The sequence below is a fragment of the Falco punctatus genome (genome assembly GCF_963210335.1).
Source record: "Falco punctatus genome assembly, chromosome: 6".
In the NCBI taxonomy this organism is placed as follows: domain Eukaryota; kingdom Metazoa; phylum Chordata; class Aves; order Falconiformes; family Falconidae; genus Falco; species Falco punctatus.
Window position 1 is genome coordinate 23,444,934 of NC_137585.1, and position 23,927 is coordinate 23,468,860.

General features: G+C 48.2%; 1 protein-coding gene across 1 annotated transcript; it reads left to right on the top strand.

Annotated features, from left to right (window-relative positions):
- The first annotated feature begins 1,936 nt into the window (after positions 1-1,936).
- ADA2 (adenosine deaminase 2) lies at positions 1,937-23,458 on the top strand. Its single transcript, XM_080391553.1, has 10 exons — positions 1,937-2,114; positions 3,156-3,481; positions 6,384-6,609; positions 13,530-13,740; positions 16,827-16,954; positions 18,071-18,161; positions 18,462-18,570; positions 19,523-19,680; positions 20,553-20,755; positions 21,693-23,458. Exons 2-10 carry the CDS (start codon positions 3,169-3,171, stop codon positions 21,799-21,801), a joined length of 1,548 nt encoding a protein of 515 aa, XP_080247679.1. The 5' UTR covers positions 1,937-2,114; positions 3,156-3,168; the 3' UTR covers positions 21,802-23,458.
- The last annotated feature ends 469 nt before the right edge of the window (positions 23,459-23,927 follow it).

Consider the following 23,927-nt stretch of genomic DNA (forward strand, 5'->3'; position numbering starts at 1 on the left):
TGGTTAGTGGCAACTGTAGGCTGAGTTGAGTTGTCCCATTCTCCTTCCTTCCACCCTTCACATGCAGACAGATCCTGCCTAAAAGCAATTGCAGTCTTATTTCACCAGTGCTGGCCTCCCTTGATTTTTGTTTTCAGAGCATGGACCACATTTTGATAGGGAGCAAAGCATCTCGAGTACTTTCTTATTTCCTAGCACAACCTTTGCAACAGCAAGTACAGCACTCTCCTGGCAATGGGTGTGATTGCTAACATGAAAGAGTCCCATTAAAGAAGTGTTTTAGCACTGGACTTTGGTTTTGGCCTTCAAACTCAATTTGACAGGATGAACCAGTGCTGCAGATCTCAGAAGCCCTCTGGCAGGCATTTCCAAGACCCCTGCCTGGCTCTGAGCTTCTATTTGAGGTCCTTTGCACGGCATTTTAACCCCTCTCAATGCTCCTCCCTGGGAACATGTCTCTAGTGCCCAATTGCTCACCGCAGAGACAGTTTTCTAACTGCCTAGCCTGAATTTGGTTTTATGGTCCTAACACCAGGCTTTACTACTTTGAGATAATTAAAGCAATTCCCTTCCTTTGCTTATATTGTTCCCTTGAAGGTATTTGTAGGCAGAATGCTTGTCCCTACTGAACCGTCCCTTTTCCACTCCACATGCTTCCCTCTGTGGTACCTCCCATCCTCAGGTTGCTTTTATCAACTAATAGTTACTGCAGAATGTAGCTGGGTCATCTTTCCGCTCCTCTGATCTCCCTTTGGGAGCAGGATCATCTCAAGACTCAAGAAAAACCCCGTCCTGCTGAGGAGCAGGCAATGGGCCACAGCCACCTTCCAGACATGCTGCCCTGGCTGGGGCTTGGAGAGCGCTGGGGAACCTTGGGTGATCCCTGCATGGATGCTGGGACTGATCTACTGATCTTGGTGACAGCAAAGGGTGAAGGGACCAGGAGAGGAGGAAAAGCTGGCAGATGTCCATCTGGAATATTCAGGGGGGCCTGTCCACTCTGCTTCCAATCTGTTGCGGGGGTGATAGCTAATGAAATTTAACATATTATTGACCAGATTGCACTTTCTCTACCTTGAAAACGATCTTGGTGACTGCTGTGGGTTGTTTTCAATAGTTCTTGGTTTACAAGATCTTTCTTTTTTTTATTAAAAAAATTAAAATCATTAAAATTTTTATTAAATTAAACCAAATGGACTTTGTTCTCCACTGGAAGCTGTTTATGTGACATCTGTTTTGAATAACTTTAAAACTCAGTCCATTCAACTGTGCAAAATAAAACGCTGAAATTACAGTATTATTTGTGATTTAAAAAAAAAATAAAAAAATCAGGCTGTACCCACCTCCACCTGATTTACTCCCCAGGCATGAGCTTAGCCCTGTGTGCCCAGTGCAGCCCTGGTGCAGCTGGTTGGATTGATGTTTGCCTGGTTCGCACATTAAAACTACTTTGACAAATTACTGTTTTCTCAGATAAAAAAATGCAAACCATTAGTAAGTAAAGTTTGCAGTGTTGTTGGCATTAAATACACAGTGCTCTACATCAGACTAGATACCCAAGCTCACGTGGAGTCCTAGGACAGCCTGAGCAGGGCTTAAGAGTTTCCCCGTACTGGGAATGCATGCCCAAGTGTTTCTTCCAGGATATTTAAAAGCTCTATATGCGTATCAGGGTACGTGGGAGGGCTGCACAGACAAGCCCCTGATTGCCTTGCTGGCAGTCAATGATAGGGCAGATTCCACCTCTGTTCTGTGAGGGAACTGGAGGGGTTCCCATAGGTGACCCTGCTGCTCTGGCCTCCCAGTTCCCAGCCCAGCTCCCTCCAGCTGCCTGCCTGGGTGCCTGTGTCCTGCTTTCTCATAACCTCCCCTGCCTCCTCCTCCTCTTTATATATTCATGAAGCAGTAGTGACAGAAATAAAAGCTGAGCAAGCCGGAGCAGCAGCACAGGAAGAGGAACTGTCTGTGCTGGTGGGTGCCTCTCTGCACCGCTGTGACGGATCCTGCCGCTTTATCTCTGCTGGGACAGTGCTGGCTCGCAAGAGATAACTGTTCCCTGCTCTCTCGGGCAGCAGCTGGATGAGCTCTGGATGCAAGGAGAAGGAAAGTTAACAGTAAGTGAGTCAGTCTCACCAGGGATAAGATAGCACCTTTTAGGATGTTTCTTTCTCTAAGTTCAGAGTCAGGCCTGACGCAGGGCTGCATCTACCCCCGCTCTGTTCCCAGCAGATTGCTCCACCAGCATGCCTGTCTCCTGGGACCCACTGATGGGGCTGAGGGCATCCTGGTGGCCCCACGGGTGGAGGAGAGACTGGAAGCAAAAGATACGTGCACAAGCAGGGACTTGCTATGTAATTCACAGGGGACCGTTTCAAAATGTTGAGGCTTTCTCCAGCCTGCTTAGATCTGGAGAGATTGGTGTGGAGGGTCAGTAAAGCCTGGCGTTGAAGGATTATGTTGCAGCTGTGCTTTTTTGGGAAAGGCAGAGTTCTCATGTGCCCGTCTCCTGTGATCTCTTACTACTGCCGTGGTCTCCCTTCTGTCCTCTCTCTTCCTCAACTGCAGGGAAGGGACACACTTTGGTCACTGCAGAGGAAGCTTTGTGTTTTCTCCCTGCAAATTAACCCCTCTGATAGCTGGAATATACTATAAGGGTGCAACAAGGTCTTCTCTTGACCGTAGGGAATCAGGATCCGATTAGCTCAAGCAAAAACCAAAAGCACCTCAGGCGCTATGGCCCCCTGCTTCCCTCCCTGGGACACTAACAGCACAGCTGGCACCTTGTCACCAGCACCCCTTCTTTTGAGGGGGATCCATCCCAGCTTGCAAGGTGGAGTCCTGACCTCACCAATCCCCCCATCCCAGAGCTAGACCTTTGCCATAGTGCAGGTCTACATGATGTGCTGCCAGCCTGATCCAGGGAGCAGTATCTCTTCTCCACCCTGCCCGCAGCCTTGCTGTGTGCAATCAGCATCGCAGGGAATGTACAGATGCATGACCCTAAATACGAGGGATGTTTGTACCAGATGCTCCCCCCAGTATTAATTAACCCACTACTTCTGCAGGATGGGCCAATGGTTTAATATCCCAATGGGTCATTACTAAGATGTCACCTTCTGACCTGTGCTAATGCTCCAATCTTCTCCTACTCCTAGGTGCAGCTCAAAGATGAAGCCTCCATCTGGGCAAGGCATAAGGCTGGCATGCTTTCTCCTGAATTTGGCTTCCCTCTGCCTTCCCACCCCACTCTGGAAGGATCGGAACTCCCTAATGCAGGAGGAGAAAGCCCGTCAGACAGGTGACAATTTGGTGCTGAGTAGACAAGAACAGCAGCTCAGTACAAAGCTTGTAAACCTCAAGAAGAAGGAGGTTGTGACAGCCATAACGACAGGACGATTTCCTCCAAGCATGCACTTCTTTCGGGCAAAAGGCCTCATTGATCAGAGTGCAGTGTTCAGCATCTTAAAGCGCATGCCAAAAGGTAGGCTTGGCCTAAGAGTCGCTCATCTTATTCATCCTCCTCTTGCCTTTTGCTTTTATGGCAGAGCCGGGACAAAGCACGAGGTGTGGCAGACAAGCTTACAAGAGCTGTAAATCGTGCTTGCTGTGTTCCAGGAAGAGCCTTGCCTCCGAGTTTGGGGATGGGGCAGTGGGAGAGAGGAAGAGGGGGATGGACTGGATGAATGCACATTTCCAGCAATTGTAGCATTTGGTGTAACTCACAATACGGATCCTTCAGCCTTTCAAGTGTGGAGAAAGGGCAGAGGAAGTAAAGAGAAAACGACATCAGATGCATGCTCTGCATATTCTAGCCAGGGCTTTTCCTTTTTCCACATACACATACCACAGACATGCTACAAACCTTTGTCTTAGCCCACATCTTAGCCAGAAATGCTGTATCCCCCAATAAGTCTTTCTGCAGGTGGTCCTGTAGCAGACTTGGAAGTCTACTAGAAAGTCTGGGGGCACTAGAAGAGAAAGGTGTCTCCAGCACTACAAGTTTCCTTACTTGAATGCAAGTCAAAGCCTGTGTTGATGTGACCCGTAGAGTATGATATAAAAGCTACTGTATTCTCTCAGTCTTTCTTAATCAGGTTCTGGTCTGTGTACTTAGAGGAGATCTCTGCTTGTAAAGGCAGGTATTTCTCATCTTTAGAGCTGTTGTTTCTCCCCTGTTGTGCAGCAGGCTATGTGCTAACAGGCTCCCACACCCTGTACCAAGAGGTTTCTGTACTCTGAAGCACACACACAGTTTTAAAGGCCTTTGGACCATTTTAGGTTAGCTAGCAGCATGAGGTTGTCCAATACCTTCACTGCACAGGATGGCACATCCTCCAATGAGCAGCTGGGACACAGCAGTGTCTGAGCTTAGTACTCTGCGTTGCAATGGAGAGGGGGAGAGGATATTTTTAGCCAAGGTGAAATCTAAATCACTTAGGCTGGGTAGCAGGAAGCCTGATGTCCCCATGTACCTGACCTGCTGGCAGTTCAGCAGAGAGGCAGGAGGCTGAGGGGATCACAGGAGGAAACCTTGACTCCTGACTGACTGCTTTCTCCCTCTGCATCTCTGATTCAGTAAGGAAGTATTTGAACAAGGTGCCTTCTTTAACTAAAGATACAAGAAAGTTGCAGCAAACACTGTCAATACTCCTGCGACTCTGACCACTATGCTCACTCTTCCAGGTGGTCCCTTTTTAGATTCAGAATCCCATGGCCTTGCCCACATGGCTGCTGACCTGCTTTGGAAGATTTGCGGGTCAGCTTTTCCATAATGACATTTTTCACTTGCAAGGCTTGACACTGGCATGTGGATAAGAACAATCTTTCTCACTTCCCAGCTTGTCCCTTCCAGCATCTGGTATGGGATGAGGAACCCTGGCTTGCAGCATCCTATGTTACCATAAGGATAATGACAATTCTGATATACTAATCACTTTCATTACTGAATTGAGCAGTAAGGAATTTAGAAGTACCCTCCTCTTCACCTCCAATGGGGTATCTTTGATACCAAGGAGGAATCAAACAAAAAAAAATTAGAACTTTTAAATCCATATATTAAAATGAGTTCTCAGAATCTTTGTAAGAGCCAGAAGTTTTTAAAGCTAAGATCACATCCTTGTAGCTGCTTGAGTAGGACCTAGTCTTAGAGGCCTCGGTCTTGATCAGAGCCCCTGGAAATTGCTGTTGTTTCATGCACTACTGTAATTTCTGTTGCTGCTCACATAGGAAAGAGGATGGCATTGCCAGTGAGAGGAAGGTCAGATCTAGAGAGCTGTGGCATGCCCATTCTGTTACACTAGCTCTGTTGAGAGTGGCAACCACAGTCACTCACATCTTAACAGTCAGACCCTGTGTAGTGGAAGATTATAGACATTATAGTCTGTATTATATTAGCCCACTCTAAGTTACAGCCTTGAAGTTTGTCTAACATCACAAACCTATCAGTCTTTTGTTTTGTTCTCGATACTTATGTTCTCTCTTTATCCCTAAGGACACCAAAGCTATTTTGACTATGATGTCTCCCCTAGACTAACAAAATACATAATCTGTAAGACTTCAGCTCTCACCGTAACTTCTCTTCACAAATGTGAAGTTTAGTTCAAGCACCAATAAGAAAGCTCCACAAGAGGGGAGATTTTAGCAAAAAGAAAGGATGGGCTGAGGAAGGTGAGCATGCAGAGGATGCTTCCTATGCCAGGAAGACTGGCAGTTGCCAACATACTGCACAATAACGGAGCATCCCAGAGGCCCTTCATGCTGGCCAGCAGCAGACGTACGATATAAGTGAGCATGATTTTGATAAGGCGTAGAAGTAGATTGCACTTCTGCATCTGAGTGCAATTCCCTGGTGTGTCATGGTCTGGGATTTTGGTATATGCCAGAGTTTCAAGGAGATGAAAGGAGAGACACAGACTAGGTGGAAAAACTGAGGCTGGGATACAAATGGCTTCTATACAGAAGCTTGCTTCAGGTCTGCCAGTCAGCTAGCATGCCTTGTAAACTGCCACCTACTGTGCGAGTTCCTCTTTAAATCAGTGGGGCCTGAGCCAGCTCACAGCAAAGTCTGTCTGAAAGACCTTTAATAACTGAGCATTTTCCATCCCAGCGGAGAAGCAGAGCTCCCTATTGATTTCCCCCCCTCCCTCTGCTTGCAGGAGCTGTCATGCTCTGCCTGCCCTGTGTTTGATGTGGAGGGGGCCACATCCCCAGCATGAGGGAGGCAGAGCAGCCCCATAGTCTCTGCTGGGAGAGGTCACTCACAGCCATCTAGAAGCATTTTCCAGATGCCCCTGGATGGGCAAACTCAAACTATTATCTCATTAAACTTTGGTTCCTTCTTCTCAGCTGCCTTGCCTCATTAGGATATACTTTACCCCCAACAGGTGCTGTCTTACACCTGCATGACTATGCCATCCTGAGCATGGACTGGCTGGTGTACAATGCCACCTACCTCCCTGACTGCTACATCTGCTTCACCCACACGGGCACTGTTCGGTTTCACTTTTCCAAGCCTCACCCTCCTCACCCAGTGCCAGCCCAGTGCTCCCAGTGGGTTTTGCTGGAGACTTACCGCCAACAGCTGCGCAATGTGACAGAGTTTGACAGCAGGTGAGTGAAGAGAGCTGCAAGCCTACCAGTACCTCACAATTGCATTGTGTAGCCAGCAGGACCATTCTGGTCCAGCTTTCCCATTTGGTTGCTGCTCTGGAAGTGGGGAATGCCATGTAGGGCTGCATACATAGAACAAGCAAATAGCAATGTAAGAGCTTGAAGGTTGAAGCATTAAGTACACCAGAGAGACCATCAAAATTGAAGTTTTCTGTACAACCTCACTCTGGTCCTTTGTATAGACATGTTGAAGACTGGTTTAAGCAGATTTACGTCACCTGCTCCCACCTCTCTTCAGCAGCCAGGCTGGATGTACTCCTAGCATGGGACAGGGCTGTATGTGAAAGGACTAGCCTCATTCATTGAGGTACCCAGGAACAGGATATGAGGAAGTCAGGTAGCTGATGGACAGGCTCTCCCCCACATCAGAAAAGTGATTTGTAAAGTCATTGTTTTCACTCAGAGCAAGAAGTTGGGCAAACTACTCATGTTAGTTACTACACTAGCAAAACCCCCCTCAAACAACCCAAAAGAAAAACCAACCCAACCTCCTACTTCAAACACCAACCTTGTTTTCTGAGGGCTACCTTTGAAACCCCAGTGGTACTCACCATACTGAAGCAAAAGGCACTCATTCCCAACAGGACCCTCAGGCACCAGGAACCGCAGCGTGCCCTCCTGCCCTCAGGTAAGGGGTTAGGTCTCAGTCTGGGCACTGGCTGAGCCAGTGAGCCCTACATACAAGTCCTCTGCCTGGTAACACTTTTCCCCCACTCAACACCCTCCTGCTGATGGAGCTTCTCCCATTACAGGTGAGACCTCCTACAGCTGTCCAGGAGCTCACACCTCAGACGGTTCCCCAAGGCATCGCTCCTTTGCAGGAGCTTCTCTCCCTGCAGGCAACTCCTACCTTCACTGCTGGCAGCCTTGGACCAGGACCAGGTGTTAGTTGGCTGCTCAGCAGCCACCTACCATTTATTTACTTACTTATCCCACTTAGGAGTGGGAGCAGCCTGGCTCCCCCTCCAGCTGGTGCTGACAAGGAAAAGGGAGCCCTATCTCCCCATCCAGGAGCCACTGATCCCAGGACAAAGTGCTGCCAAAAAGGCCAGGAGACAGCACGTAGTTCTGTGTGGCGTGCAGGGGGCTGGAGAGAGCATGCTAAATAATGCATGAAGTCAGACACTGAGTGATGAGGACAAAGGATAGTACTGAGTAGTGATCCATTCAGAGGGCACTGCCAGCCACAGCGCTCCAGGGGCTGGGATCCTGCATAAAAAAATAGTACGGGGTGTCATGTAATTACAGACAGTGTCACCACGCCAACACATGAGGAGAGGGCTGGATCAAGGAGATGCAGGTGACCCTAATTACAGCATTTCCTAAGTGAAACTTGATGGGTTTTACTGTAGTGCTCTTCAGTGAGGGTATGTGCTCTTAAATAGAGTCCTCTTAACTCTTAGGGAGCTGGTATCTCCTCCACATGGAAGCTGTCTGGGATCTGTGCCCTACAGATCTGGGAAGGAGGTCAGGTTGGGAAGCTAAGGAGCTGCCAGACCTCTGGCATGGTATTGCCTTCCCTGCCCAACAACAGCAAGGGGCAGGGCAGAGGGAGCTGACTCGCCAGGGCACCCACCACCCCTCTCCTACAGAGGTCCAGAAGGAAAGTAATGCCAGACCCAGGATTCTTGATGTTTTATATCCTGAAGCTCAACTGCCCTGACAGATGATGGAAGAAATAAGATCCAGTGAAAAGTCACTTATCTATGTCTTCCAGAGAGAAAACTGGTTCCCCATTATCTCCCTTCTGTTTCTACTGGGAGCAATGAGGAGGGAAAGACCACAGCACCAGCTCTCTTCAACCCCACCAGGAGACCAGTAAATAACGTGCAAGAAATTGCATTTTGAAACAGCTTCACTTTCTTAAAGCCCAAGCAATTGCACTGGCTATTTGAGAACTGTATCAGGAGCAACGCTTCAGTATATTTGGTTTTGGTTGCATTTCTGTAGTGTGATGTCCTTTTCTGGCTGAGGCTAGGGGCCACGGCATCCTATACACCTGGGATGGTGGAGCTGTGCATTATTTGGTTCCTGATGTTCCTGTTTGGGAACATAACTTCTTTTCAGAGGCAGTGTTATCACATTCCTCTTCTTTTGTATTAGTTATCTGACAATGCCTCGTAGTCACAAGTCAGAGCAGGACTTCAGGGTGGCAGTCACTGCACAGGGACATAAGACAGGTGCTGTTACAAGGGGTCTCCCCAAGGGCAGATAGGAAACTGAGGCAGAGACCAATGAAGTGATTTTCCTCAGCAAACGCCTGCCAGAGCCAAGTACGTACTTGGATGTCCTGCATCCTGGGTGCTTGGACTTACCCAAATGAGTATGTTGTCCTTCATTTCTTGCCCTTCTGTGCTTATCACCACAACATCGCAGAGGAGTCATTTCACATAATGTGCAAACATGAACAACAGCCACATTGAAGCGCTTCCCCTCCTATTTTCATCTAATCCCCGGGTACTAGTCTAGGGGTTAGGAATGTTTTTTGGCTGTCTGGAAATAGGTCTCTAGCCAGGAATAGGCCCCAATCTGTTCTGCTTCTCAGTTTCTGGAAACTCTCCCAGTCTCTTGAACATGTGCATCCCAGGCTACCTCTTCCCTGCACTCCTCTTTGCCCTTGAGCACTGACAAGCTGAGAGAAAGCAGATGTCAGAGGAAGGAACGGATGGATAGTTGGGTGGTTTCAGGGAAGTATCAAGGGAATATGGCAGCAGGGAAGGGCTCTCATGCAAGACAGGGTGGATCAGCAAATGTGAAGGGAACAATGGAAATGTTTCCGAGAGGCTGCACCTCTTTCACCTTACTGCATTCCTGACCAGGAAGGGGTAAGGGAGAGAGGTATCTGCATTACATTTTTGCTGTTTGCATTTTTAGGTACATATGCATACATATACATACGTGTTATGGATGGAAGTCTTTATGTTTGTTTCCCTCAAAAGAAGCTTTAATCATTCCTATTCAAAATACACATCTTATGGGTCAAGACCCTGGAGTATTCTGTTACTGGTAAGCTTCCAGAAGGATGCTATTATGAGTGTCAGGAGACCACAGGCCAGGAGACAGAAAATGGAAGAGAATTTTGCTTTGAGATTTAAAATAAAAAATATTCCTCACTTATTTACTTCACAATCAGTTATGATATGGGAGAATGCCATTTTTTTCCTCAAGATGTAATATACTGTCCAGCATCTCCAAAGCAAGAGTATGCCCCTAGATATTTAGGGAAACAGCATTGACATTCCAGATATTTGTAAAATACCACCGCACACACTCCCCCATCAGTAGCCTGAGGATTAAGACCGTGCCTGACGGCGCAGCTCGGACGGCCCAATGGAGCTCTCTATCACCGGGATGAAGTCATCTGTGAGGGAGCTGACACCATGGCCAAGGCTGCGGGGACAACTCCCCTGGGCACTAGTGGCTGCCCGGACCGCCATCACCTTCCCCTCCGTGCCCTCCAACTGCCTTATCTCACAGAAAAATAGGGCAGTGTGTGCATTACAAGGGGAAAAAAAAAAAAAGGAATAAAAATGCACTACAGAAACAAAGCACTCCACTCCCTCTACAAGTCTCCCCTTGGGGAGAAGAAGAAGGGATGAGAGAGAGAGAAAGAGAATGAACCACATGTGACAGATGTTAGTCACACTATTTAATGCACCACTGGAAGACATTCAGATACTACGGTGAGGAGAGGGTTATAATTACCCATCGAGAAAGAAAAAGAAGCAGGAGAAAGAATCCCTTTAAAAACAAGGCAACAAATCCATTCACTTCTGCATTATATAGCACAAGAAAGTAAAGGAATTAGGGGAGAAAGAACAGGAAAAGAGAAAGCAAAACCACAGCTGAAAATAAATAATCCTTAGCTGGTCGTTTTAGCTGTGCCCCTTTGGGCATATGCATTGCAATAGCATTGTTCAGTGCATATATGACATGACACGGAAGGCTATTTGTAGTCTGCACCTGATCACTGGTGAGGGCCCATTCCAGAAAAGAAGCAAAAAAATGTATTTATAAAGCTTTGCTTCATCTGCATGAGCTACTGATGGCAAAAGCCCCTGAACCCTTAGGAGATTATCCAGTTATCAAGGATGGATCACTATTACACAATAAATCTTCAACAGTTATAGGGATCAATAATCAGTCTCAAAGGAAAGGGGATTATAAAAAATGCACGATTTGATTTATGTGCTTTTAGGAGCAGGGCAGTGTGGGGATTTATTGCTGTTTCTAGCCCAAGAGCACAGGCTAAGTAAACAACTACAAGTTTGTACAGCTAGATTTAAAGGCAGGGAGCGGAGCCCTGTGTGCACTCATTGCTGGAGGAGCTGAGTTCTCACAGGACAAGGGGAGAATGCGGTGGGAGCCCGACTAACCGCCCGTCCTTATCTGAAACAAAGCTGCGTGGGGTGGCGAGAACGGGCTTGCACGGCCTTTTGATCCATGGGGAGGTTTTTCCCTCGGTGCTTGCAGGGCTGGTGGGAACAGCCCCACTCAGCTCCTGGCTTCAGGCAGGTGCTCTCCGCCGCTGTGCGGGGCTGGCACGGAACTGCCCTTTGGCCAGGAGGGGAGGGAAAAGTCTCTTTTCCCCAGCTCTTCCCACACCAAACCTCCTCTCCCCTCCCTGCTAAGCTGCAGCACACCCTTTCTGCCGGCGGCTGGCCTCCACCGCAGCTCTGGCAGCTGGATCAGCGCCTCCAGATGCCCCTGGCTCCTGCATTCCTGGTTTCTAGGGTGATGCTGTGGTGTCTCCCACTGCTGCGTACTCCCTGCTGCCCACCCGAAATGCCACCTGCCCCTGCCGTGGTCCAGCTTGGTCTCCTTTGGTTGCATGGAGTGCTTGAACAGTAGCTGGGGTCACCCCATGTCCTGTGATATGTCACCAAAGCCCCTGTTGTAATGTGCGGGAGGGCAGAGCTGAAGTTGCTGTGGAAACCTGAACTCTGAATTTTCCTGCCTGTTTGACATTTGAAAATCTCATCCTTAACATGGTATGAGCATCTCTTTATGTACAGTTTTGCTTCTAAAATTGTTCCCAGAAAAGAAATTAACAGAGTGAAGACGAAATGAAACTGCAGCTGCTGGGAGAGGGTCCTTAGAGAGGCAAATGCTGGGGGAATGGGCTCTGTTTTATGGGCAGGATGGAGGAACTCAAAAGGGATGTCCCTGCCTGGGATGTCTTAGTTTATGAGTTTGGACCAGATCACATTTTACATCTGTAGGAAGGAGGTTTTTAATTCCATCCACAGAAGCCTCCTGGAAGAAGATAATAGGAGTACAAATCAAACCCACACCTCCCATATAACAGAGCAGAGCACTGCATGAGGATGAGGGCCAAAACTTCAAACATGAAACATTATTAAAGATCAGTAGCTGTTACTGAGGGGAAACAATATACTCGGATGAAAGATGAAGCATGGTTGAAGGTATTTCTATATCTGAATCTGATTAGTCCCTGACACGAGATAAGCATCAGGCCTGGCCAGACTGGTAAACCCACCTGCCTGCAAGCAACTGGCTCTGTAGCTTGCTGTGATGGCTTCAGTTTGTCCACCCAGGAATGAAGGTGATCGCCCCCGTATTGCCATTTAGGCTTTGCCTACTGGCCCGAGAAATGTATTACAAACTCTTCTTCAGGTGGCCACCAGCAGCAGGAGGAGAGCTGTTACCAGAGGCAAGGCTTGGGGCAGGATGAAGGCTATCAGCTTGTCAGAGGACAGTGTTGGGGCACAGACACTGACCACAGGGTGCGAGCTGTCACCCACCACTAGATAATCTTGCGATTACTGGCTTCCTTAAACTCTGCTTGATAAAACTACCCACCGCACCTCTGGATTTCTGAAAGAGGCTTATATGCCAGCTGAGCCTATGGAGGAAATAAATACCTTTCCGTCCCACTAAGGAAGAGCCCAGACCTTCGATTCTTATCAGTTGTTTGCCAGCAGACAATCTGGAGAAGTTATCAGCAAGGCAGGCGGGATATCAGCTTGTACCACTGGCAGGGGAAAAGGATTTTTGATTCACAGCCGTTTACCCCCTGCTTATATTAGGTTACATAATTTGACAATATGAAGGTACCAGGGCAAGTTACAGGCTTAGTAAGTAGGTTGATGGTTTCCCAGTACGTGGCATCTCCTGGAGACTCAGTCTGCCTTTAGGTGGTGAACAGAGGGCTGGGTGTCATAACTCTTTACATGCATTGGAGATGTTTGTGAGAATATATTGTCTGCAGGAGTAATGTACTAGCCTAGTTTTGGATTAAGGATACCCCTGGGTAGCAGAGTGCAATTCCTACAATATAAAAACATCATACTTGCTTTCATAACCCTATTGCTCCTCAAGATTTTGCCCTCATAAAAGGAAGGGCAAGTTTTGAACACCTAGTCTTACCCTGCTTGTAGCTCAACAAGTAGCATATGACTTTTTACCTGTCAGCTATTACCTGTACTAGTCGTTAGAGGAGTAAATACAGGTGTCAGAAAAATGACCTGAATGCTTCCTAGCTGCACCAGTTGTTGTTACACCGGTTGCACTGCAGCAGCAACAGGCTCAGAGTTAGACCTTGGGCCCCTATTGTGGCAGGAACAGCCTTGCACCTTTTCTTAGTCCTGCGCAAAGAACACGTGCCTCCTTCAGCACTGCCGCTGCCCTGCTGTGCCCCGGAACAGGTGGGTTGGGAGGGTGTCACGTCCGTCCGCAAAGCTTGGGCTCTGACAACAAAACTCACACCTGTCTCGGATGAAACCTCCTTCCTCCTGCACCAAACACCCAGCTGCCAGCCGGCGGCTTTTTGCATACTGAAAGCCAGTTGTCTTGTTTGTTCTTCTCATTCTTCCTCTTCTCTTTCTCCATTTGTACAGCTTGCTGAGAAACTTGACCCTGGTGACGGATGCCCCTGAGCTGGCGTACCCTTCTCAGACTTTCATTTGGAAAAGATTTGAAGAAGTCTTCCTCATTGCCTCTGGACTTATCTGCTATGCACCTGTGTTCAAGGCCTATTTCTACCAGGGGCTGCTGGAGCTCTATGAAGATAACATACAGTATGTCGAGATAAGAGCTATCCTGCCTCCGGTACGTATTTTTTGGCTTCTCTAGTACTCTTTTAAATCCTTATTTTTCCATAAGTTTTCTCAAGCCCTATCTTGAATTTAGTTTTTGGATGTTTGCATACCTGCCTTTCTAAGGATGCTGGAAAACCTTGATCATATTCAAAGGTCTTTGTTGGAGATTTGCATAGGCAAGGGCTTGAAAGTGAGAGATGCTTTGTTCTTAATGGCTAAGGAAGATACCTACTGTGGCAACAGCACAAAACTGCGTTGTAAAGGCTGACTGAGAGCTGTGTTGAAAACTTGCTGGTTGGGAAGATTATCTCGGCTTTGTCTGCACCAGAATCACCTGTTCTGTAGCAGCTCTTCTGGAACAATTTCCCATCTTGAACAGAGACTTATTCTGGAATAGTTACTTTAAATCCACAGCTTATTTCAGAATGATTTCTCTGAGCAGGCTAGTAAACCAACTGGCAAAGCACAGTCTTCCATAGTTATGCAGACAACATAAAAATTTGGCTATGTACGTGAAATACAACTGCTCCTTTCATTGCCACTAATGCTAAAATCCGGTAGTGATAGTTTAGGCCTTTCTCTCTGCATGTCAGCTGGAGCTGGTCAGATTGTCCTACAGCCCTACACTGCCTCACCACCTTCCCAAGCACTAGCAGACCCCACCACTGTTCTTTGGCTGTGATGGTTCTCACTTTCCCAGTGGCTATTTTGACACTACAGGCACACCTTTTCCATACACTTCTCCAGACCAGCTCCAAATGGGTCACCATGGGGGTGGGAGCTCTGTCAGAGAGGCAAATGCCTTACGAAATCAAATGAACCGGGGCTGCTGCTCCTTACCATAGCACCTACCCCCACGTTCTTAACAGTCCATTGCAAGGGGAACAAAACTGCTGTGCAAGGTCCATCCAGCAGCAGCTGAAGGACAAGGTGGTGGTGATGGGTTGTGTGTGGGAATGCAGGTAGCAGCTTGCTGCTGGCACCACAGCCATACTGATGACCTGCTTATGGCCCAACTCCCAAACGTGCCTGCTAGCAACTTCCTTAAACCATTGCCCTTGCATGCAATGTCTCATGGGCTCCAGCTTACTGCAGATGAATGTCTGCACCCCAGCAAGAACCGCTGGTGCTGGGCAGCTCTGCAGCCACCCTATCAGCAGACAGGCAGGTGCTGTGACAAATTTGGAGGCTGATCTAGCTTTGTGCATGCCTCCCCCCAACAGCTGGAGAGTGGGGCTGCTAACCCTGCCTTGCTGTGGCTTCGTCTGGCCCCATAGCAAAAGAGGTCTCAGTGTCAGGGCTGCAGGCTGGCACTCTGTCATGCCTGAGATGAGAAGGGTTTATTGAAAAGAGAAAGAAAAAAAAAAAAAAAAAAGAGGTGGAGAAAACCACAAAGCTTATATGTATCTTACTTTGCTGGGGGTTGGTTATGGGCCAGTTGCTCGGAACTCAGTTACCATCTGTCTTTGGGGTACCTGGAAAGAGAATATAACACAATGTCAAAATTCCTGTGCTGTGAGACAGCGTGAGCGCTGGCATCCTCCCAGGTTACACAGGTTTCCAGGCCAAGAGTTTCTGCAATGATACAAGTGCGTGGGCCTGACTGGAAAATACCCTGCCTTTACCGGCAGCCCTTAGACATGGTTGTAATGTCTTTTGAAGAGAGGCTTGGCAGGGAAGATTTGCTCCCCATCCAGCCCCTAATGCTGGCTTCAGGCATGGGAGCTTCCAGAGCCTCAGGGCTTTCTTGAGGTGCTGCGAGGTACAGGCGGGCAGGCTGCCTGAAGCCCAGGTAGCGCTGCAAGGAGCTGTGGGCATGCCAGGCTGCTGGCTCCCATGGGCAGTGCCGGCAGGGAAGTGCCAGCTGGGCTGGAGCAGGGGAGAGGGAGTGGAAACACTTCATTGTGAAAGTCAAGGTGAGCAGGGTGTGACAGGAGTAGCGAGGTGCTTGTCTGGCTGGAGATCCTCTGCAAGGTTTGGCCAACAGCGCTGACACTTGCAAAAGCTCGCCTCACAGCAAAGCCCGCCAGAAGCAGCCCCTGAAGTAAAGTAAATGAAAGCTGAGATTTAGTGCGAAACAGCAAACATTGTGGAAAAGCCCCCCAAACCCAGCTGTGTTTGCAAATTCAGCTGTGCAAAGTCTCACATTCCCATGGGCTGCAGCAGGGGAAAATTCCCTCTGAGCGCCTGTGGCCACCCCACGGCTGCTGGTGCCTGCGAGGGGGATGCCACAGCGTGATGGGGTGTGGGGGCTTAGTGAGGAGCATCACTGCAAGGGGCAGCACCGAAGGGAAAGTATGAAGGTGCAGTGTACCAGCTGAAGGGTGGAGGACAAGGGTGAAAGAGAGAAGATATGGATAAAAAAAGGATAAGAAGGGAACAGACGGAGTGATTTCAGCCACTGTTTGTGAGTGACTCCAGGCAGGGCCTTTGTGGATTAGTATCAACTGGGGCATGCAGGGTCTACAGCCCCGCTGAAATCAGGGCAAAAGCCCTGTGTATAGCCCTGGTAGTGAGGAACTCACAAAGCTGATGAGACAGAGCATGCCAAAAGGATTATTTTTCCCAGTTTGCAGCCAGAGAACTGGGAAACCATGGCAAGACTAAATGACTGACTTAAGGTCACGGAGCAAACCTCTGGCAGAGGGGAGCAGAAGCCCAGCCCAGCTGGTAGCTTATGGAGCTCAGACCTCTGCATGCCCTGGGGCTGCCTTGGCTGACAGACTGCCACTGCAAGGCACAGAGCGCATGTGAGCTGCCAGGCGGCTGGACAAAACGCTCCAGCATTTGATATAGATGTGAGTAAGGGGTCATGGTCTCCTCTGGGTACTCAAGGGCACTCGCTTGCCATGTCTGAACATGGAGAAACTTGTTTCTTGTATCACATAGGAGGGGTGAAAACCACTCCGTGGTTCTTGCCAGCTGGTAAAGGCTTCAAGAAGAAAATGTTCTGCACAGATTTAACGGCTTTTTTCTGCCCTGTTGCCAGGACCGCAGCACATTGCTTCTCCCAAGGTTTTCTTTAGTTCATTTCTCTCACCCTCCAGTGAAACACCTCTTCCAACTTCTGCTTGCCATGTGCTTTTCATCCTGCAGGTGTATGAACTGGATGGCACCCGGCACAATAAATCATGGTCCGTGGCAACCTACCAGGAAGTGATCAGGCAGTTTACAAAGGAGCACCCTGACTTTCTTGGAGCCAAAATTATATTTACAGCACACAGGTAGAGGCTGAGCGAGGCTAAGAGTGGCTGTGCATGGCTGGCTGTGCTATGGTGGAGGTGGTGGTGGGGGAGAGGGGTCCAGGCCAGGAGAAGCGATGCTGAGGGCTGGGCTGAAGTGCCACAGTTGGTTAGCAGTGCCCACGTGTCATCAGACCCAGGGTGTTGAGTCCCAGAGCATTCCCTGGCACATGTAAAAGGCTAAGGATGAGAAATCATCTATATAAGTCTGCATACGTGCAAAGTGACCAGGGTTAGCTCATGGTGTGCACCAGAGAGACAAGCGTCTGTGAACCTCAGGTGCGGGAATGAGCAAGGGGAGGGCTGCTCGAGTGTGTGCGTGTCCAAGCGGTGCACGCTCTCTTCCCAAGCCTAGCGGTACTCCCCCTCTCTACGGAAGCTGAAGCAGTGACAGCAGTACCCGAGTGTGGGCACTCGGTATTGCAAAGGTCCTTGTGGAACCCTGCAAATGCGGTTCTCCCGGCAGCCTTTGTATGGTATGTTCATGCTGCTGTTCGCAGGCGGGCACAAGGCTGTTCTCCAAGTCAGCCAGATGCTATGAAGTCATGTGAGGTGATCCTGAGCAAATATAACAGACCTCTCAGCAGCACTTACTCACTCCAGCTCGGCACGATGCTGTTCCCAGTTCAGAGCTGGCTTGCCTCTGGCCAACTTGGGTATGGACAGAGTCTGTCTGCAAAAAGCACTGTGATGTTGAAGTTCAATAGGACTGGAAGAATTCTAAATGTAAAGCTCTCTTGAAATGCAGTTACCATCCCACCTCCCAGCAAAACAGTTGAGAGGAAAAAAAAAATCTAAACACTTTTTCTCCATGCTGTTGCGTTCCCTGCTTGGTATATGGGAAAGCCAATGAGTCAGACAAGCATGCCTCAACTCAAGTGACAGCAGGGTCTAGCCAGGCATTTCCTGGTCATTCAGGGGTTTCCTTTCACAATATCAATTTTCTACTGCTATTACTCTGGAGACCTGAAGCTGCTGTCAGATTCAGGAGCAACTTGCATTTTGGAAATACCCCTGGGGGCCCCATTTCACAACTCAAACCCAAGGCAGGCCTGTGGGAGTGAGCCTCTGCACCGCTTTCTTTCTCTTGCTCTTTAGGATGCTGAATGTTTCCCAGATTAAAGAAGCCATCGTCACTGCCATGGCTCTCAGAGCCCGCTTCCCAGACACCGTGGCAGGCTTCGATCTGGTAACTGTATTTCTTCTGTGGCTTTGTGTTAACCCCTAGACGTGCACTATAACTACATGTATAATATGGCATACGTTTTAGACCAGAACCAAATCCTCTACTTCTCTGCTGAAATTATTGTAAATGAATCGCAAATCCTTCAACTAAGGATTTTGTTGAGGGCAGTTGACAAAATCCCCTGAATCAACTCCCTACCCAACAGCACTGTAATTTCAGTACAGTTGGCACTTGGTGATATACAGCTGTGAGTCCCACCATCTTCCAGAGCATGTTCAAAAACACCTTTCCTCTTTCCCCCAGGTTGGCAATGAGGATGAAGGTCATTCTTTATGGGACCTGAAGGATGCCCTGACCATGCCATATTCCCTGGGGGTCAACTTGCCATACTTTTTCCATGCTGGTGAGACTGGTAAGCATGAGGACTCAGGGCCTGTTATTGCTTGCAGAGGCAAGAAGTCTTGCAAAGCACAGAAACAGCAAACCTGGCTGTATCAAGATGATACATGTTTGTATACATGTATATATAAGTGGTCTTCCCTATGCTTCTCCCCATATCAGCTTGTTGCTGTAGCATTCCTACATGGCACCTCCCCTACCTGCTCCCTGCTCTTGACTGTAGGCTTCATGTTGCTCAGCGCCTTTGCCCTCTGTGTGACATGGAGTCATGCTGCAAGAATTATTGCTGGTAGCCGTTTCCTCCTCAGAGCTGTGCTCACCTCCCATCCACAGCAGCAGCAGCAGAATTCCTCAACCACTATTTTATATGTTAAGGTGAAGGAATGTCTAGCCAGCCTCAGGTCTTAACTGAATACACTCATCAAAGTAACTGTCACCCTTCATTCCTGGGGCAATGCATTATTAGCAATATATTATTCAGTCCGTGTGGGTGGGATTTATCCTAACCATGCATGACAGTTGTGTCTAATTTGTGTTATGCTTATTGCATGTTGGCATCTACAGAGAAGATGTCTACATCTGAACTGTAACTCTAGGCTCACTTTATAGCCATGGACAGTAACAAGCACTTCTAAGGCACAATGCACCTCATCATAATACACAGGCTATTCCACAGAAATTATTACTTCTCTCCATTGGCTATGAATGGAGATGAGCATGATTAGCTTAGCTGTAAGAGCAATACTATTGACATCTAAAGCCAGGTGAGATGAGTGGGTATCTGTGCTGGGCAATGTCCTGGGCAAATCTGGATTCCTGTTTCACTGAAAATGCAAAGTGGGAACTCAGAGTTTAAGCAACCCTCTTGCCTTGCAACTGGGACATTTATTAACAAAATAATCTAGCTGTTTGAGAAGATACATTTGCTCACAGCACTGCAGTGATTCTTACTTGTCTCTACTCAGACTGGCAGGGCACCTCTGTAGACAATAATGTGCTGGATGCATTGCTACTGAATACCAGTCGGATTGGCCATGGACTTGCCCTCATTAAACACCCTGTAGCCAAAAGTTTGTCTCTGAAGAGGGATGTTCCTGTAGAAGTCTGTCCTATCTCCAACCAGGTATGTTGGTAAAAGCTTAGGTCTTGGGGCTGGGACACTGGAATGGGACTTTACCATAGCAATGAGGACCAGCAGGGAGCTGGGGGCAGCTAGACGTTTTGTCGCACTCAGGCTGGCTCAGTTTCCTTTGCACCACATCACACTGCAGCCTACTATGTAGACACATCCTGTGTATATATAAGGTTTGTAATGCCAGTCAGTTCAAAACCCTTTAAATTCCTGTCCAGAGGAACCTGGGAAGGCAGTCCTCCCTAGGGGAGATGAGGCCCAGAGCCAGGGAGGTGCCTAAAGAGACATAGTGGAAAATACTTCAAAGCCAGGAGAGCCAGAGGCTGAGAAGCTGGGATTGTACCTGGAAGTCTTCTGGTTTTGTAGAATTCATAACCATGGAGAACTCTTTTGCAACACATTAGTGTGCTGCCCATTGTCCCCTGGATGCAGCAGAAAGGATGCCCCGGGCTAGATATGTACCGGTGTGAGCCTTGAGGTAGAGAACCCCTGATACTAGCTCCAGATGCCCTGGGCTAGGCATCATGGCAAATACATAACCAGAAGACTGTTCCTGAAATGCTCACAGTCAAATTGTTATAAATAACCAGAAGTTATTCATCCCACTGGCCTTGATTTAGGTGATTAATTTAAGAAACTCATCTCCTTGTATAGTCAGTGGAGACAAGTAGTCTCCCTCTGCAGCTTTTCAGAGCAGAATGCCTAACACAGTCTGAACAGCCCTCTGGAGGCTCTTCCTCCCTCCATGACTACCTGCTGACAGAAGCGGCTATAGCAGGTATGGAGTGTGACGAGTGTTGTAATGCAAACATGGCTACGGCAATAACCTGATGTGATGCTGTCTCCCACCCTTCCCCGCCAAGGTCCTGCTGTTGGTAGCTGACTTGCGGAGCCACCCTGCAGCTGTCCTCATGGCTGAAGGACACCCCATTGTGATCAGCCCCGATGATCCCCCTATCTTTGGGGCAAAGGGAGTCTCCTATGACTTCTATGAGGTGTTCATGGCCATCGGAGGGATGAGTGCCGACCTGAGGACCTTAAAACAACTTGCACTCAACTCCATAAAGTAAGTTCCTTGCCTCTCTCATCCAGCCATAGTAATGCTAAGGGGACTATCAGCTTGCTCCCTGGAAACCCATTGTATTTGGTTTTGGCCCCAGAGTCTCCTCTGCCACGTGAACTGGGCTGCCATTAACCCAAAGTCTCCTCTGCATGTCTCCTCCAAGGGCAGGACACAGGGGCCCCTGAGGCTCCCCTGCCCGTGCCGTTGAGTGCCTTTCTTTAACTCGGTGACTCTGTTCATTCCTCCTTTTCCATCCTTTGCAAACTTGCCTCCAGCACTTGGTTCTGGTTATGGGAGAAAGCTCACGTCTTCGTATTGCTTGTCTATTTCTGCCAAAACTTGGCTTGCTGTGGCATTTGCCATGGCCAGCTGGGGAAACACAGGAAAACAATCTACCAGCATGTAGCTTGTGTGTGTTTAGCCACTTCTGTTTATCTGGATAGCTCTGAATGTCCCAAAATAGTTTGAATGTGGTGCCCAGGGCCTTTCTACACATTCCAAGAGCTTTGTCTGTTTGCCAAATCCCATGACAGTCCTTGTGTCAATCCCAAGTCTCCGCATGGCCAGGGAGAGAACAAATACTCTTATTTCCTACTAATTTGGACCCAGCCCAAGGCACATCTGAAAGCAACAGCAGTGCTGTCTCTTCTGTACTAGTCACTGGGTGCCACCCAGCGATCTCCAGCTTACACAGACTGAGCTGTTTGTCCTCATGGTGCAGGACTCGGTAGCTGTTGATCTGGCTATGACACTTCTTGTTCTAGCACGAGCCCAGCTGGCAGGAGTGCAAAGCTCTTTACACTACGTTACTCTCTGCAGTGTAGGCATGCCCTGCAAGGGTTAATCTGTTGCTGCTTCCTGACTTTTCATTTTGGTCACTGATCTTGAAATAGCTGCCCCCTTGTCTCCTGTCTGATACTGACTTTTCTCCTCCTCACAGATACAGTGCCATGCTACCAGATGAGAAAGCCAAGGCCAAAGATGTCTGGCAGAAAAAATGGGACCAATTTGTGGCTGACCTCTCTGATAGCTTTTTGAGGGAGCTTTAGAGGGGAGGAGACACATCTCAGAAGGCATTTGGCAAGCCAGAGCGAGCCAGGCTTATTGCTAAGAGGGAGACTGCTTCCTCCATGTGACCTGAGCAGATGAATGAACCTCAAAGTCTCACCTGGCAATGGGCGATTCTGGTAAGCTAGGCTTAACAGGCTTAAGGCTAAGAATGGGCTGAACTATCCTGTGAAAGTCATGGGCTGGAGGTAAAAGGGAACAGTGAGCCCTTACAGCAACAACAAAAGAACACCCCACTCAAAATAGTCATAACCATTAAAAATTGGCAATGACCAAAATCCTGACATCCTTATTTAGGAAAAGCAGGCTTTCTAATTAGAGTTAGCAGGAGACTGCCAGCATGAGGACCTCTGAATTTCACCTTATCATTACAAAATGCAGACCTTGTCCGGAAACAGCTAAGACAAACATCCAACCATTTGGGACACTGACCTTCATGAGAGTAAGGACTGAAAATTACTCTTGTTATGTTTAACCCTGGGCCTGCTGCCAAAATAGCACTGCTAGGTCGAAGAACCGGTCATAGGTCTGATGTCTGCTATTTCAGGACCTACCATGGCTGGAAACGAGCTGATGGAACTTGCTCCCAGAACATTTAAGCCTGGTTGCACAGTGATCATAAAGCCAAGAAGAGGTGCCTCAGTTCCCAAAGCAAAATCTTTTCCTGTCCTCTGGTCAGAAGGAAGCCAAAACACTTTTCAGCTGAGAAAAAACATCCTGGCTTCCTCCATCCAGCTTAATTGAAACTGTCCCCCTGCACTGGGCCATATTACCATAAGGCCTCTGCATTTATAGGAAACACCTTTTGATTTCATGGGGTTCTGCTACCAGCCTTTGCTGCCTAACTCAGAGTGCAAATGTGCCCTCATTCAGCCAGTTAGACAGATTTTCACCTTGGTAGAGAGCTACTCTCACATTGTGGATATCCATAGTGGTCACTTCGACCTCTGTAGTTTCCAGCTCTTTAGCAAAAAGGTATTGCAGAAAACACAGAATAAATAGTGTCATGACAAGCAAATTCCCTTTCTTAACATCATCCAAAATATCAGGAAAAAACTAATTGCAGCTAGATTAAAAAAAAAATCTTCATCAGGATTCTAAATAAATTCAGCAAAATCCTTTGGCACACATATCCCAAGTACACAGCCAGGATCCACCAGTGTCTCTCCCTGACTTCAGTACAGTTATGCTGGTCTGCCATCAGCCAGGGGAGAATTTACAGAAGTTCCCGCTGAAAGACATCTCCCTCCTCTGAGCCACAGGCTTGTGAGGACTGTCATTTCCTGACCTGACCAGCTTGGGCAAATTGGCTCTCATTCTGTTTTCTGCTAATTGTCTCAAGCTGCCTGCCCATAGTGTTTATTTCCACTGACCTTGCTTAAAACACCTTAGCAGGAGGCAAATATACTCACTACAGAAGCAGATCAAGCTGTGCAGCCCATGTTAAACTGCCCATGTTTCACAGGCTGCAAGTTCACCTCCAGTCATCTCAGGGAAAAAAAAAACACCAAAACAACCCACACTACAACCCCCACAACAAGGAACAAATAAAACCACAAGAAACCAAAGGTCTCTATATTGCAAAAGTCAGCAACACAAACCACAGAAAGCAACAAGCGAGAACCCAGTCACAGACCTCACTAACCCGCAGGGTTCAGTGCCTCACACCCCCAGCCCTGTTACAGCCACAGCTGCCTCTGCTCCAGCTCTCTGCCCACATGCCCCACACCGTCCTCTGCAGCACCAGCAGCTGCTCTTCGCAGGCTTAAATCCCGGGCCTTGATGCAGGTTTGACGAGCTTTATACTGAAGGAGGAGCCAGAGTAGAGCCACCTTCCCTCCTCCTCCATGGATGTTGTGTACAGAGTGCAGTCTAAAGTCCCCAAGGTAGGCTTTGGTCATGGTCAGATTATAAATACTGACTTGGGAAATTATAATGCTGCTGAGGGAGACTGCTGCAAACAGGTGGACTGGCTGCTAACTAGTGACCCAAAGCCATGTCCCTCTCAGCTCCCTGATCTTTTGCCTTTGCTATATGTGGATGGGTGAAGAACTTTTACTTGCCCTGAGTTGATTCTCCCTTAAGTAAGCCTCTTCGCTGCCAAGGT

Excerpts from the sequence above, each read along its gene's own strand:
- ADA2 (XM_080391553.1), top strand. The coding sequence starts at position 3,169 with ATGAAGCCTCCATCTGGGCAAGGCATAAGGCTGGCATGCTTTCTCCTG. Across the intron at positions 6,610-13,529 it reads GTGACAGAGTTTGACAGCAG|CTTGCTGAGAAACTTGACCC; the intron begins GTGAGTGAAGAG and ends CCATTTGTACAG. Across the intron at positions 18,571-19,522 it reads TTTCCATGCTGGTGAGACTG|ACTGGCAGGGCACCTCTGTA; the intron begins GTAAGCATGAGG and ends GTCTCTACTCAG.